The 14879-nt window shown below is 40.8% G+C and overlaps 1 protein-coding gene across 1 annotated transcript in view; it reads left to right on the top strand.

Moving 5' to 3' along the window:
- LOC135524934 (glutamate receptor ionotropic, NMDA 2C-like) overlaps positions 1-14879 on the top strand; it is a 64666-nt gene that overhangs the window by 33967 nt on the left and 15820 nt on the right. The window contains exons 7-9 of the mRNA XM_064952770.1: positions 1340-1493; positions 3769-3894; positions 8261-8490. Coding sequence (XP_064808842.1) covers positions 1340-1493; positions 3769-3894; positions 8261-8490 — 510 coding nt within the window. The remainder of the gene's footprint in view (positions 1-1339; positions 1494-3768; positions 3895-8260; positions 8491-14879) is intronic.

Here is a 14879-nt window from a genome sequence, read left to right as displayed (position 1 = left end):
TCCTCTCAAGCTCTGTTAGGTCACTGCACAGCTATTTTCAGGTCTCTACAGAGATGTTCAATCTTGGTTCAAGTCCAGGGTCTGGCTGGACCACTTAAGGAAATTCAGAGACTTGTCCCCAAGCCAGTCCTGCGTTCTGTTGGCTGTGTGCTTAGGGTTGTTGTCCCGTTGGAAGGTGAACCTTCGCCCCAGTCTGAGGTCCTGAGCGCTCTGCGGCAGGTTTTCATCAAGGAACTCTTTGTACATTGCTCCATTCATCTTTCCCTCGATCCTAACTGGCCTCCCAGTCCCTGCCACTGAAAAACATCCCCACAGCATGATGCTGCCACCACCATGCTTCACTGTAGGGATAGTGCCAGGTTTCCTCCAGAGGTGATGCTTGGCAATCAGTAAAAGAGTTCAATCTTGGTTTCATCAGACCAGAGAATCTTGTTTCTCATTATCTGAGAGTCCTTTACAGTAGAGAGAGTCCTTTACTCCAAGCGACCTGTCATGTGCCTTTTACTGAGGAGTGGCTTCTGTCTGGCCACTCTACCATAAAGGCCTGATTGGTAGAGTGCTGCAGAGATGGTTGTCCTTCTGGAAGGTTCTCCCATCTCCACAGAGGAACTCTGGAGCTCTGTCAGAGTGACCATCAGGTTCTTTGCCACCTCCCCGACCAAGGCCCTTCTTCCCCGATTGCTCAGTTTGGCCGGGCGGCCAGCTCTAGGAAGAGTCTTGGTGGTTCCAAACTTCTTCCATTTAAGAATGATGGAGGCCACTGTTTTCTAGGGGACCTTCAATGCTGCAGACATGTTTTGGTACCCTTCCCCAGATCTGTGCCTAGATACAATCCTGTCTCAGAGCTCTGCTGACAATTCCTTCGACCTTATGGTTTGGTTTTTGCTCTGACATGCACTGTCAACTGTGGGACCTTATATAGTCAAGTGTGTGCCTTTCCAAATCATGTACAATCAATTAAATTTACCACAGGTGGACTCCAATCAAGTTGTAGAAACATCTCATGGATGATCAATGGAACCTGGATGCACCTGAGCTCAATTTCGAGTCTCATAGCAAAGGGTCTGAATACTTATGTAAATGAGGTATTTCTGTTTTTATTTTTAAGAAATTAGCCAACATTTCTATCAACCAGTTTTCGCTTTGTCGTTATGGGATATTGTGTGTAGATTGATGAGGACATTTTTTATTTAATACATTTTAGAATAAGGCTGTAACGTAACACAATGTGAAAGGGTCTTAACTTTCTGAACTGCACGTTAATGTAAAGATGTACATGTATCAACCTGACACTCTCTTTTCCTCACCCTGTCTCATTCCTCACCCTCCCCTCTCCCAGGTGTTCTATAGGAAAGCAGACATGGCCATAGGCTCTCTCACCATAAATGAGGAGCGTTCTGAGATCATTGACTTCTCCGTGCCCTTCGTTGAGACGGGCATCAGCGTCATGGTTGCCCGTAGCAATGGGACTGTCTCCCCCTCCGCCTTCCTTGGTGAGATAGTAGAATTGATTAATTGATTGACTTTAGATAATGTAAATATAATTTGATCTGAGGTCAGTTTAGTTTAATTACTCCAATAGCTATCATTAGGATATGTGGAAGACAAGATTATCCTAGATGTGTGCCTAAGAGTAATTTACCTGTTTTGTCGGCTATGATGCCTCTCCCCATGGATGCAGCAGGACCGCTAGCTCCCATGGCAACGCTCAGTGAGCACAAACGTGTGTGTGGCCTACTTTACTGAGTTCTGTCTCAGTGGTCTGTTTTTTCTTCTTTAGGAAACTTTAGATTAAAGTTTTATCCCGCAGATATGACTAAATCCCACATAAACCCTGAAACAACAAAATCAAAATGAAAACAAGTTGCTGGATATTTTCCCATGTTAAAATTAATTATTTTTTATCTCTGCCTCTTCTCTCCCTGATCTTCAAATTACAGTGGGGCAAAAAAGTATTTAGTCAGCCACCAATTGTGCAAGTTCTCCCACTTAAAAAGATGAGAGAGGCCTGTAATTTTCATCATAGGTACACTTCAACTATTACAGACAAAACGAGAAAAAAAATCCAGAAAATCACATTGTAGGATTTTTAATTAATTTATTTGCAAATTAAGGTGGAAAATAAGTATTTGGTCAATAACAAAAGTTTATCTCAATACTTTGTTATATACCCTTTGTTGGCAATGACAGAGGGCAAACGTTTTCTGTCAGTCTTCACAAGGTTTTCACACACTGTTGCTGGTATTTTGGCCCATTCCTCCATGCAGATCTCCTCTAGAGCAGTGATGTTTTGGGGCTGTTGCTGGGCAACACAGACTTTCAACTCCCTCCAAAGATTTTCTATGGGGTTGAGATCTGGAGACTGGCTCGGCCACTCAGGACCTTGAAAAGCTTCTTACGAAGCCACTCATTCGTTGCCCGGGCAGTGTGTTTGGGATCATTGTTATGCTGAAAGACCCAGACACGTTTCATCTTCAATGCCCTTGCTGATGGAAGGAGGTTTTCACTCAAAATCTCACGATACATGGCCCCATTCATTCTTTCCTTTACACGGATCAGTCGTCCTGGTCCCTTTGCAGAAAAACAGCCCCAAAGCATGATGTTTCCACCCCCATGCTTCACAGTGGGTATGGTGTTCTTTGGATGCAACTCAGCATTCTTTGTCCTCCAAACACGATGAGTTGGGTTTTTACCAAAAAGTTATATTTTGGTTTCATCTGACCATATGACATTCTCCCAATCTTCTTCTGGATCATCCAAATGCTCTCTTGCAAACTTCAGACGGGCCTGGACATGTACTGGCTTAAGCAGGGGGACACGTCTGGCACTGCAGGATTTGAGTCCCTGGCGGCGTAGTGTGTTACTGATGGTAGGCTTTGTTACTTTGGTCCCAGCTCTTTGCAGGTCATTCACTTGGTCCCCCCGTGTGGTTCTGGGATTTTTGCTCACCGTTCTTGTGATCATTTTGACCCCACGGGGTGAGATCTTGCGTGGAGCCCCAGATCGAGGGAGATTATCAGTGGTCTTGTATGTCTTCCATTTCCTAATAATTGCTCCCACAGTTGATTTCTTCAAACCAAGCTGCTTACCTATTGCAGATTCAATCTTCCCAGCCTGGTGCAGGTCTACAATTTTGTTTCTGGTGTCCTTTGACAGCTCTTTGGTCTTGTCCATAGTGGAGTTTGGAGTGTGACTGTTTGAGGTTGTGGACAGGTGTCTTTTATACTGATAACAAGTTCAAACAGGTGCCATTAATACATGTAACGAGTGGAGGACAGAGGAGCCTCTTAAAGAAGAAGTTACAGGTCTGTGAGAGGCAGAAATCGTGTTTGTTTGTAGGTGACCAAATACTTATTTTCCACCATAATTTGCAAATAAATTAATTTAAAAATCCTACAATGTGATTTTCTGGATTTTTTTTCTCATTTTGTCTGTCATAGTTGAAGTGTACCTATGATGAAAATTACAGGCCTCTCTCATCTTTTTAAGTGGGAGAACTTGCACAATTGGTGGCTGACTAAATACTTTTTTGCCCCACTGTATGTATAATTACCTTGTTTGAGCCTGGCAATACAAAAGCTAACACGACAACCAAAAGAATGGATTAAGAATCCCATGATTACTGTTAATTCTTCTTTAGAGACTATGCAGAAGACAATGTTAGCCATTATTGGCCAGTCCAAAATACCTGAAAAGAAAGATGTCTCTCTCTCGTTCTCTCTTTTGCCCTCCCTCCCTCCCATCCTTGACTCTCATCCTCTCCACTAGAGCCCTATAGCCCAGCGGTGTGGGTGATGATGTTTGTAATGTGCCTGACCGTGGTCGCTGTGACTGTATTTGTGTTTGAGTACTTCAGTCCTGTCGGGTACAACCGAAGCTTGGTCAGTGCCAAAGGTGAGTTGAGACAAACCTGTCTGCTAGCCTGGATTTAGCTCAGAGGGCTAACACAGGAGACCCAGGTTCAAACTCAGTTGCCTTTAAAGTTTTTAACTTGGGTCAAACGTTTCGGGTAGCCTTCCACAAGCTATCCACAATAAGTTGGGTGGATTTTGGCCCATTCCTCCTGACAGAGCTGGTGTAACTGAGTCAGGTTTGTAGGCCTCCTTGCCCGCACACGCCTTTTCAGTTCTGCCACAAATTTTCTAGAGGATTGAGGTCAGGGCTTTGTGATGGCCAATCTAATACCTTGACTTTGTTGTCCTTAAGTCATTTTGCTACAACATTGGAAGACCTTAATCCTCTAGAAAATGTGTGGGCAGAACTGAAAAAGCGTGTGCGAGCAAGGAGGCCTACAAACCTGACTCAGTTACACCAGCTCTGTCAGGAGGAATGGGCCAAAATTCACCCAACGTATTGTGGGAAGCTTGTGGAAGGCTACCTGAAACGTTTGACCCAAGTTAAACATTTTAAAGGCAATGCTACCAAATACTAATTGAGTGTATGTAAACTTCTGACCCGCTGGGAATGTGATGAAAGAAATACATGCTGATATAAATCTTTCTCTCTGCTAGTATTCTGACATTTCACATTCTTAAAATAAAGTGGTGATCCTAACTGACCTAAGACAGAGAATTTTTGTCTGGATGTCAGGAATTGTGAAAAAATGAATTTAAATGTATTTGCCTCAGGTGCATGTAAACTTCTGACTTCAACTGTATATAGACAGTACCAGTCAGAAGGTTGGACACACCTTTTCATTCAAGGGTTTTTATTTATTTGTACTATTTTCTGCATTGTAGATTAAAAGTCAAGACATCAAAACTATGAAATAACACACATGGAATCATGTAATACCCCCAAAATTGTTAAACATATCAAAATATATTTTAGATTTGAGATTCTTCAAAGTAGACACCCTTTGCCTTGATGACAGCTTTGCACTCTCTTGGCATTCTCTCAACCAGCTACACCTGGAATGCTTTTCCAGTCTTGAAGGAGTTCTCACATATGCGGAGCACTTGTTGGCTGCTCTTCCTTCACTCTGCTGTCCAACTCATCCCAAACCAATCGAGGCCAGGCCATCTGATACAACACTCCATCAATGTCCTTGGTAAAATAGCCCATACACATTCTGGAGGTGTGTTTTGGGTCATTTTCCTGTTGAAAAACACCCATTAAGCCCTAACCAAATGGGATGGCGTATTTCTGCAGAATGCTGTGGTCGCCATGCTGGTTAAGTGTGCCTTGATTTAAAAATAGTTCACTGACAGTGTCACCAGCAAAGCATCCCCACACTATCACACCTCATGCTTCATGGTGGGAACCACACATGCGGAGATCATCAATTCACTTATTTTTTGTCTCACAAGGACACAGCGGTTGGAACCAAAAATCTAAAATTTGGATTCATCAGACCAAAGGACAGAATTTCACCAGTTTAATGTCCATTGCTCATGTTTCATGGCTCAGGCAAGTCTCTTCTTCTTATTGATGTCCTTTAATGGTGGTTTCTTTGCAGCACTTTGGCCATGAAGGCCTGATTCACACAGTCTCTTCTGAACAGTTGATGTTGAGATGCGTCTTTTACTTGAACTCTGTGAAGCATTTATTTGGGCTGCAATTTCTGAGGCTGGTAACTCTAATGAACTTATCCTCTGCAGCAGAGGTAACTCTGGGTCTTCCTTTCCTGTGGTCGGTCCTCATGAGAGCCATTTCATCATTCGGCTTGATGGTTTTTGCGACTGCACTTGAAGAAACCTTCAAAGTTCTTGAAATGTTCCAGATTGGCCGACCTTCATGTAATGGTGGACTGTCATTTCTCTTTGCTTATTTGAGCTGTTCTTGCCATAATATGGACTTGATCTTTTACCAAACAGGGCTATCTTCTGTATACCACCCATACCTTGTCACAGCATGCCTGACTGGCACAATGCATTCCAGGTGACTTTCTCATGAAGCTGGTTGAGAGAATACCAAGCGTGTACGAAGCTCTCATCAAGGGAAAGTGCGGCTACTTTGAAGAATCTCAAATATAAAATATATTTTGATTTGTTTAACACTGTTTTGGTTACTTCATGATTCCATATGTGTTATTTCGTAGTTGTGATGTCTTCACTATTATTCTACAATGTATAAAATAGTAATAATAAAGAAAAAACCTGAAATGAGTTGGTGTGTCTAAACTTTTGACGGGTACTGTATATTTCGGACAACTTGGGGAGCCAAATAAAATCACCTACCGAAGGAAGTCGACCCACGGGCCACCTGTTGGGGAAGCCTTTACAGGTTATGAAACAGAATGTCCTACAGAGAGTCCCCGGGAGACTGTGGGGTATAGCCATACACAAAACGAAGACGGCTATTCAATTCCAGCATGCCGAGATGCCAAAGCTCGCTCTCGTCTCACTGTCTGAAAGGTCACTTCCTGTTTTAATTAATGTTTGTCGCTAGGCTAATCTGACGGAGATGGATGTGGCTCCGCTAAGATGAGCAAGATAGATGGACTTAGGGTGTGTTCCCCAACACGACACACAGCTAGAAGCAGGCTAGCGGCAAGCGCAGTGTTCCCCAACACGACACACAATTAGAGGCTAATGCTGTCTTCCACAACATGATACACACCAGGTGGAGGCAGGCTAATGGCTAACCTTTCAGTGGCTAGGCTAATGCTGAGAGGATCGCTAATGCTGCTGGGTAGAGTGATGGGTTAGGGAACGACCTATGAATGGAAACACCATATAAGTTTGACCTTTTCAGCTCTCTATAAGGCCTAGTAGTGGCCTATAGAAATAAGCTAATTGGAAATTCATGATTCTGTCATCAACAGTATAGGAACATGGACGTATAAGGATTATGTTTCATGAAACACATCAACAACACTATATTATATATTTGAGATTCTTCAAATAGCCACCCTTTGCCTTGATGTCAGCTTTGAACAGTCTTGGCATTATCTCAACCTGCTTCATGAGGTAGTCACCTGGAATTCATTTCAAATAACAGGTGTGCCTTCTTAAAAGTTAATTTGTAGAAATTCTTTCCTTCTTAATGTTTTTGAGACAATAAGTTGTGTTGTGACAGGGTAGGGGGGTATACAGAAGAATCATATTTGGTAAAAGATCAAGTCCATATTATGGCAAGAACAGCTCTAATAAGCAAAGAGAAATGACATCATTACTTTAATTTTAAGACATGAAGGTCAGTCAATATGGAAAATGTTAAGAACTTCGAAAGTTTCTTCAAGTGCAGTCGCAAAAACCATCAAGCTCTATGATGACACTGGCTCTCGTGAGGACCGCCACAGGAATGGAAGACCCAGAGTTACCTCTGCAGCAGAGGATACATTCATTACCAGCCTCAGAAATTGCAGCCCAAATGAATATTTCACAGAGTTCAAGTAACAGACACATCTCAACATCAACTGTTCAGAGGAGACTGTGTGAATCAGGCCTTCATGGTTGAATTGCTGCAAAGAAACCACTACTAAAGGACACCAATAATAAGAAGAGACTTGCTTGGGCCAAAAAACTCGAGCAATGGACATTAGACCAGTGGAAATTTGTTGTTTGGTCTCGTCCAAATAGGAGATTTTTGGTTCCAACTGCCATGTCTTTGTGAGATGTTGTGTGGGTGAACGGAGGATCTCCGCATGTGTATTTCCCACCATAAAGCATGGAGGAGTGTTGGTATGGTGTGGGGGTGCTTGGCTGGTGATCAGGCACACTTAACCAGCATGGCTACCGCAGCATTCTGCAGCAATACACCATCCCATCTAGTTTGGGCTTAGTGGGACTATCATTTGTTTTTCAACAGGACAATGACCCAAAACACACCTGCAGGCTGTGTAAGGGCTATTTTTTACCAAGGAGATTGATGGAGTGCTGCATCAGATGATCTGGCCTCCACAATCACCTGACCTAAACCAAATTGAGATGGTTTGGGATGAGTTGGACAGCAGAATGAAGGAAAAGCAGCCAACAAGTGCTCAGCATATGTGGGAACTCCTTCAAGACTGTTGGACAAGCATTTCAGGTGAATCTTGTTGAGAGAATGCCAAGAGTGTGCAAAGCTGTCGTCAAGGCAAAGGGTGGCTATTTGAAGAATCTCAAATATAAAATACATTTTGATTGTGCAACACTTTTTTGGTTACAACATGAGTCCACATGTGTTATTGCGTAGTTTTGATGTCTTCACTATTATTCTACAATGTATAAAATAGTACAAATAAAGAAAAACCCTTGAATGAGTAGGTGTACTAAAACTTTTGACCGGTAGTGTATATGTAATAAAAATCTGCCCATCTCTGCTCCTTCCCCCCCAGCGCCCGGAGGTCCTACCTTCACCATAGGGAAGTCAGTTTGGCTACTGTGGGGCATCGTGTTCAATAACTCAGTCCCCATTGAGAACCCTAAAGGCACAACCAGTAAGATCATGGTGTTGGTGTGGGCCTTCTTCGCTGTCATCTTCCTGGCCTCCTACACTGCCAACCTGGCTGCCTTCATGATCCAGGAGCAGTACATAGACACTGTGTCTGGACTGTCTGACAAGAAGGTAGGACAACTAATCAATCCCCGAGTCATCCATCAATCCTGATAACTGTCCTCTCTGGGCTCGTCCTGTCAACAATTCTCCCTGTCAGACCATAGCATTTACACACACACACACACACACACACACACACACACACACACACACACACACACACACACACACACACACACACACACACACACACACACACACACACACACACACACACACACACACACACACACACACACACACACACACACACACACACACACACTCTTCGTCATTTGGCTCGTTATTCCTCAGCGTAATCACAGAAGAGGAAAATGGCAAGCGACAAACTTCACTTCAGAGTCTGAGAGCGAGAAACAAATAAACAGAGAATAGATACAGAGAGAGAGAGAGAGAAAGCCAGGGCCTCAGGGGATGTGTTGAGACAATATTATATTATTTTCAGACAGTGAACACACACACACAGGATCTTATTGTAGAGAGGTCTATCCATCTTCACAGGGATCTGAAGGTCAATACTAACAGCTTATAATGGAGAGTTTTTATTTACACTTTAATTGAGTTTCATGAGCGTCTGGGTTCTGTGTGGTTCTGTCAAAGGTTTCATCCATCCTGCACTCTGAATCCTCTCAACTCTGACCTGACTTGGCCAAACGGCCCTGAGTTGAAGTACTACACTCAAAAAAATGCTGCGTGAACAATCCATCTCTGGGTAAATAGATATTTTTGACCCAGCAGTTGGGGCACTTAGTTGGGTTATTGAGCTATGACCAGATTGGCAGTATGTCTGTTACATATATTTGAAATACATATTCCAATTACTTCTGAGTATTGTGTATTTTGTATTACACTGGGCTGAACAACACAATATAATTTGTAGCAAGATACTCTTGAAAGCTGTAATTTCTGTATTGCAAAATTATTTTTTTATAGCGGTTCACAATTTTGTGGTACCCTTTCAATCAACATTGGTATCAGAAGTCTGATGGTGCTATGGTGTGATAATAGCATCTGCTAAATTAACTAAATATAAATGTATATGTAAAAATAAACAATTGGAAAGCATGATGAGTTATTCTAACGAGCTTTCAGTCATTTAGAATTATCCATAGTTCATGCAGCTAAGGTAAACAAACTACAACATATCACAGGCAAAGCAAGTAAGACGTTTCCACAACCACACAGGATATTGTTGCTGATCGGCTGGCTACTTGCAAACTTAGTTTTGTATTTTAAGATACAAAATACATGGCTTTTAATTAAATGCAATGCTTGCAACAGTATTTTTTTTTTTGATACATTGGTCTTTCGGTATTTTGTAATTGTAATTTGTCATTTATTCCCATCCCTGGCAATGGCCCAGCAGGTCAGATCAGAAGACTGGAGGTGTGGCTAAGTAGGGGTGTGGCTTTCAGATAGCTATTTTTGGCCACCCATGAGTGTAAATGTCAGTCAGGTTTGTCTTGTCTGTGGTATTGTCATTGCATTACAATTTTGAGCTGATAGTTTTGTAGCTTTTTTAAAATGTATTTTACTAGGCAAGTTAGTTAAGAACAAATTCTTATTTTCAATGATGGCCTAGGAACAGTGGGTTAACTGCCTGTTCAGGGGCAGAATGACAGATTTGTACCTTGTCAGCTTGGGGATTTGAACTTTCAACCTTTCGGTTACTAGTCCAACGCTCTAACTACTAGGCTACCCTGCCGCCCCAAGCTTTAAAGAGGTGTACATAACAGTATGAGTTCATCAAGAACCTATGCATTTCCAAATATTGGAATTGGTACCCCTGTGTGAAAGTCTTTGAATAAAGATGTTATTCATTTTATATTAGGACAATAAAATTACAGTTATAAGACTTTAAGACACAGCATGAAAGTAAAAAATGACCCATGTCTGGGTAATTCAAAGGCATAGACTATTGAGAGTGTGGCTTTCAGATGGTTATTTTAGGCCACCCGTGAGAGTAAATGTTAAAATTAAAATGTTGCTTAATGAATTACATTATATCAAAGTGGTACCCTTCTCAGCATTTAAGGCACTCATACACTTTGGAAGCCTTATTAAAATACAAAAGTGTCAGTACTCAACCTTAACATATATTGACAATACAACAGAACAGATGATCTGGGATGACATTTACACTCACGGGTGGCCAAAAATAACTAACCTAAAGCCATGCCACTACTAAGCCATGCTTCCAGTCTTCTGATGTGACCCGGTGGATCGTAGCCAGGGATGGGCATAAATTACAAACTACAAAATACAACTACAAAATATCCTAAAGACGAGTGTATCAAAATAAAATATAAGATACTTTTTCAAAGTACTGTATTTAATTGAAATACATGTACAGTGCCTTCAGAAAGTATTCACACCCTTGACTTATTACACATTTTATTACTAAGTGGGATTAAAATGGATTTCATTGTCATTTTCTGTCAACAGTCTACACAAAATACTCTAATGTCAAAGTGGAAGAAAAATTCTAGCATTTGTAAAACAAATCATGAAAACTAAAACACAAATATATTTTGATTAAATAAGTATTCAACTCCCTGAGTCAATACATGTTAGAAGCAAGCACACCCATAACATGATGCAGCCACCACTATGCTTGGAAATATGGAGAGTGGTACTCAGTAATGTGTTGTATTGGATTTGCCCCAAACATAAAATGTTCTATTCAGGACAAAAAGTTAATTGCTTAGCCATATTTTTTTGCAGTATTACTTTAGTGCCTTGTTGCAAACAGGATTCATGTTTTGGAATACATTTATTCCGTACAGGCTTTGTTCTTTTCATTTTGTCAATTAGGATAGTATTGTGGAGTAACTACAATGTTGTTGATCCATCCGCAGTTTTCTCCTATCACAGCCATTAAACTCTGTAACTGTTTTAAAGTCACCATTGGCCTGCAACCAGTCAAAATATATTTAGCAGTCAGTACTGTTACAGTTTTTCTCAATTGCTAAAACACTAAAACCCATTTGGCTAAACAAAGTTCTCAGTTGCCTGGACTCATTTAGCTAATTATGCCGTCTGTTGTCAATACCTTAAACCATTTCACATGGTAAAACACAGTCTGTTGTCAATACCTTAAACCATTTCACATGGTAAAACTCAATTTGCAGATCTCACTTAGACTTTTCAGCAAAACTCTAAACACATTCTCATTCTTAAAACACATTCTGCATTCTAATGGACATGTCATCCATACTGGTACACACAAGTGGCAACAATCAAATACAAATAGAGAACATATGTAATTTATTGAACACAACCACTCAAAATAGATTTAACCTGTTTCAAATGATGCGACACAACCAATATAAGCCAGTTCAGAGAGCAAACAGGTTGTTGAAGGTGGGAAGGAGAAAGTCTGAGAATGGATACTGTAGTACAGTTCATTGTAGGCTGTATACTGTACAATGGACAAATTGTATGGCCCTGAACATTGTGCTTACATTTTTTTAATACACAAACCTGTTTTTACTTTGTCATATGGGGTATTGTGTGAAGATTGATGAAGAAAAAAATGATTTAATCAATATCAGAATAAGGTTGTAATGTAACAAAATGTGGAAAAGGTCAAGGGTTCTGAAATATCACATTGGAGTGTTGTTCAGACCAATGTAATACAAAATACAAAATATTCAGAAGTACACTATATGACCAAAAGTATGTGGACACCTGCTCGTCGAACATCTCATTCCAAAATCATGGGCATTAATATGGAGTTGGTCTCCCTTTGCTGCTTTAACAGCCTACACTCCTCTGGAAGATTTTCTACTAGATGTTGAAACATTGCTGCAGGAACTTGCTTCCATTTAGCCACAAGCATTTGTGAGGTCGGCACTGATTTTGGGCGATGAGGCCTGGCTCGCAGTCGCCGTTCCAGTTCATCCCAAAGGTGTTAGATGGAGTTGAGGTCAGGGCTTCGTGCAGGCCAGTCAAGTTCTACAAACCATTTCTGTATGGACCTCGCTTTGGTAGTGAGTGTTGCAACCGAGGACAGATGTTTTTTACGCACTATGCGCTTCAGCGGTCCCTTTCGGTGAGCTACGTGGTTCAGCCATTGTTGCTCCTAGATGTTTCCATTTTACAAAAGCAGCACTTACATTTGACCAGGGAAACTCTAGCAGGGCAAAAAATTGACAAACTGACTTGTTGGAAAGGTGGCATCCTATGACATTAAGGCCATTCTACTGCCAATGTTTGTCTATGGAGATTTCATGGCTGTGTGCTTGATTTTATACTCCTGTCAGCAACAGATGTGGCTCAAGTAGCCAAATCCACTAATTTGAAGGGGTGTCAACATACTTTTGTATATATAGTGTGATTAAAATACATATTTGAAATGTGTAATAAAAATAAATCCCATCTCTGATTTTATTTTTTATTTTTATAAAATTATTTATTACAAAAAGCACAAGGAGGGGGTAACATTAAAGTATTTAGAACAGGAAGGACAAACAATACAGCATCAAGACACTATCAAACATGTATCAGTCTTTCCGCAACATAGCCATCCTTATGTGTGAGGGTGCGTGTGCTTGATAGCGATATAAATTATATGTCATAGTTTCCTTTTTCATGATCACAATCTTGTGAGACCGGAACCCTCCAAGATCCCCCCACAGTTCCCCAATAGCTGTCGCTCAACCATTCGAGAACCCCCCTCAGCCCCCCCCCCCCGGAAGAATAAAAATTAAAAATACAATTAATTCCATTCCCCACCCTCGAGAACCCCTCAACGCACCAACAAGCAAGAGAATGAACTAATGAGAAAAAAGGAAAAGACAGACGAAAACAGCAAACAACACTGCAATAAATAAAAATAAACAAAACAAAGGACATCAAGGACAACTGAAATCATAACAGCAATGCCAACTGTATATGTTTGTGTGCATGTCTGGCACTATTACATGTATGTGTGTGTTCTTGTATGCGTTTATTTGAATTAGAGTGTGTGTATATATCTACAAACACCTGCACGGCATCAGACTCAGGCAAACTGGCATTAGTTGTAAAAACACTGCCACTTAGTGTCATTCAAATGTACTTTTATTATGTTTTATTTGGACTTGATTTCCTTTCTCTTTATCATTCTCTCTCTCACACAGCAACTCCACTCCCACTTGACCCTATTCCACATACCAACCCTCAGCTTCCCTCAGCCCATTCCATCTATCTCTGCTGGCCACCCACTTCGTGTTTCTACGCAACACATATCTTTCAACGATGCTATGATGTTTAACGTACAATTTCAATCTATCTAATCAAATAGAAACTACAGATTGCGTGTTGAAGATAAATACTTTTACTAAGAGTATTAGTATATTAGTAATTGACTGACCCAGTCTCTCCAGATCTCCCAACAGTACTATTTCTAGGGTTAATTTTAGATCAATGCTATGCATTTTCAGCCATTCCTGAACCTGAGACCAGAAACAGGCTACCTGAGGGCAATACCAAAATAAATTGTCTATTGATTCTGTATCCTCACAACATTATCTGCAGAGCTTCAATGATTTTTTGCCTCAAATATTCAACATTTTGTTGGTGGCAAGAATTCTATATAATAATTTTAGGTGAAAAGCACAAAGTCTTGAGTCTTGCGTTGTTATATATATCAACTCATGCACCCTTTCCCAAGGAATCGGTACATCAAAAATCTCTTCCCAACTAATTTGAAATCTGTCTGGCACAGTTGTCAACATCCTGGTCCTCAAATGAAACTAGTATACTTTCCTATTTATGCTATTTTTATTCCTCCGCCAGTTTTGATCCTTAATATTTGGCAGACAGACCAGTTCCCTACCTCCTCCCGCTGCCACTCACCTCCTCCATTTTTGGGGCAATGCTGTAATCAATTGGTTGTACTCTTGTATTGAGCAGATGTTCCCGTACAATTCTGATAACTCCATGAAGGACATAACTCTACCTTTCCAATGTACAATATCATTTAAGAACAAAATAACCTCAAACATCTTTCCCATAAATACAGGTATCTTATCAACCATCACATTTGAGTTCAGCCATAATATTTGTTGTGATATTTGTTTGACCCATCTCTCATTTTAGCTAAATACTGCAGCATCAACAACCCAACCTGGCTCTGGCAATGTGTTCTTAAATGACCCAACTGCTGGGTCAAAATAACCCAACATGTGTTCTGTCCTATATTTACCCAAATTGAGTTGTTTTTAAAGCAGCGTTTTCTTTTTTAGAGTGTGGTAGACTGAACTCAATCAATCAATCAAATGTATTTATGAAGTCCTTTTTAAATCAGCCAATGTCACAAAGTGCTTATACAGAAACCCAGGCTAAAACCCCAAACAGCAAGCAATACAGATGTAGAAGCACGGTGGCTAGGAAAAACTCCCTCGAAAGGCAGG

Source organism: Oncorhynchus masou, chromosome 31 (assembly GCF_036934945.1).
Source record: "Oncorhynchus masou masou isolate Uvic2021 chromosome 31, UVic_Omas_1.1, whole genome shotgun sequence".
Taxonomy (NCBI): domain Eukaryota; kingdom Metazoa; phylum Chordata; class Actinopteri; order Salmoniformes; family Salmonidae; genus Oncorhynchus; species Oncorhynchus masou.
Note: the sequence above shows the minus strand (reverse complement) of the source record. Positions and strands in the feature narration are given on the sequence as shown.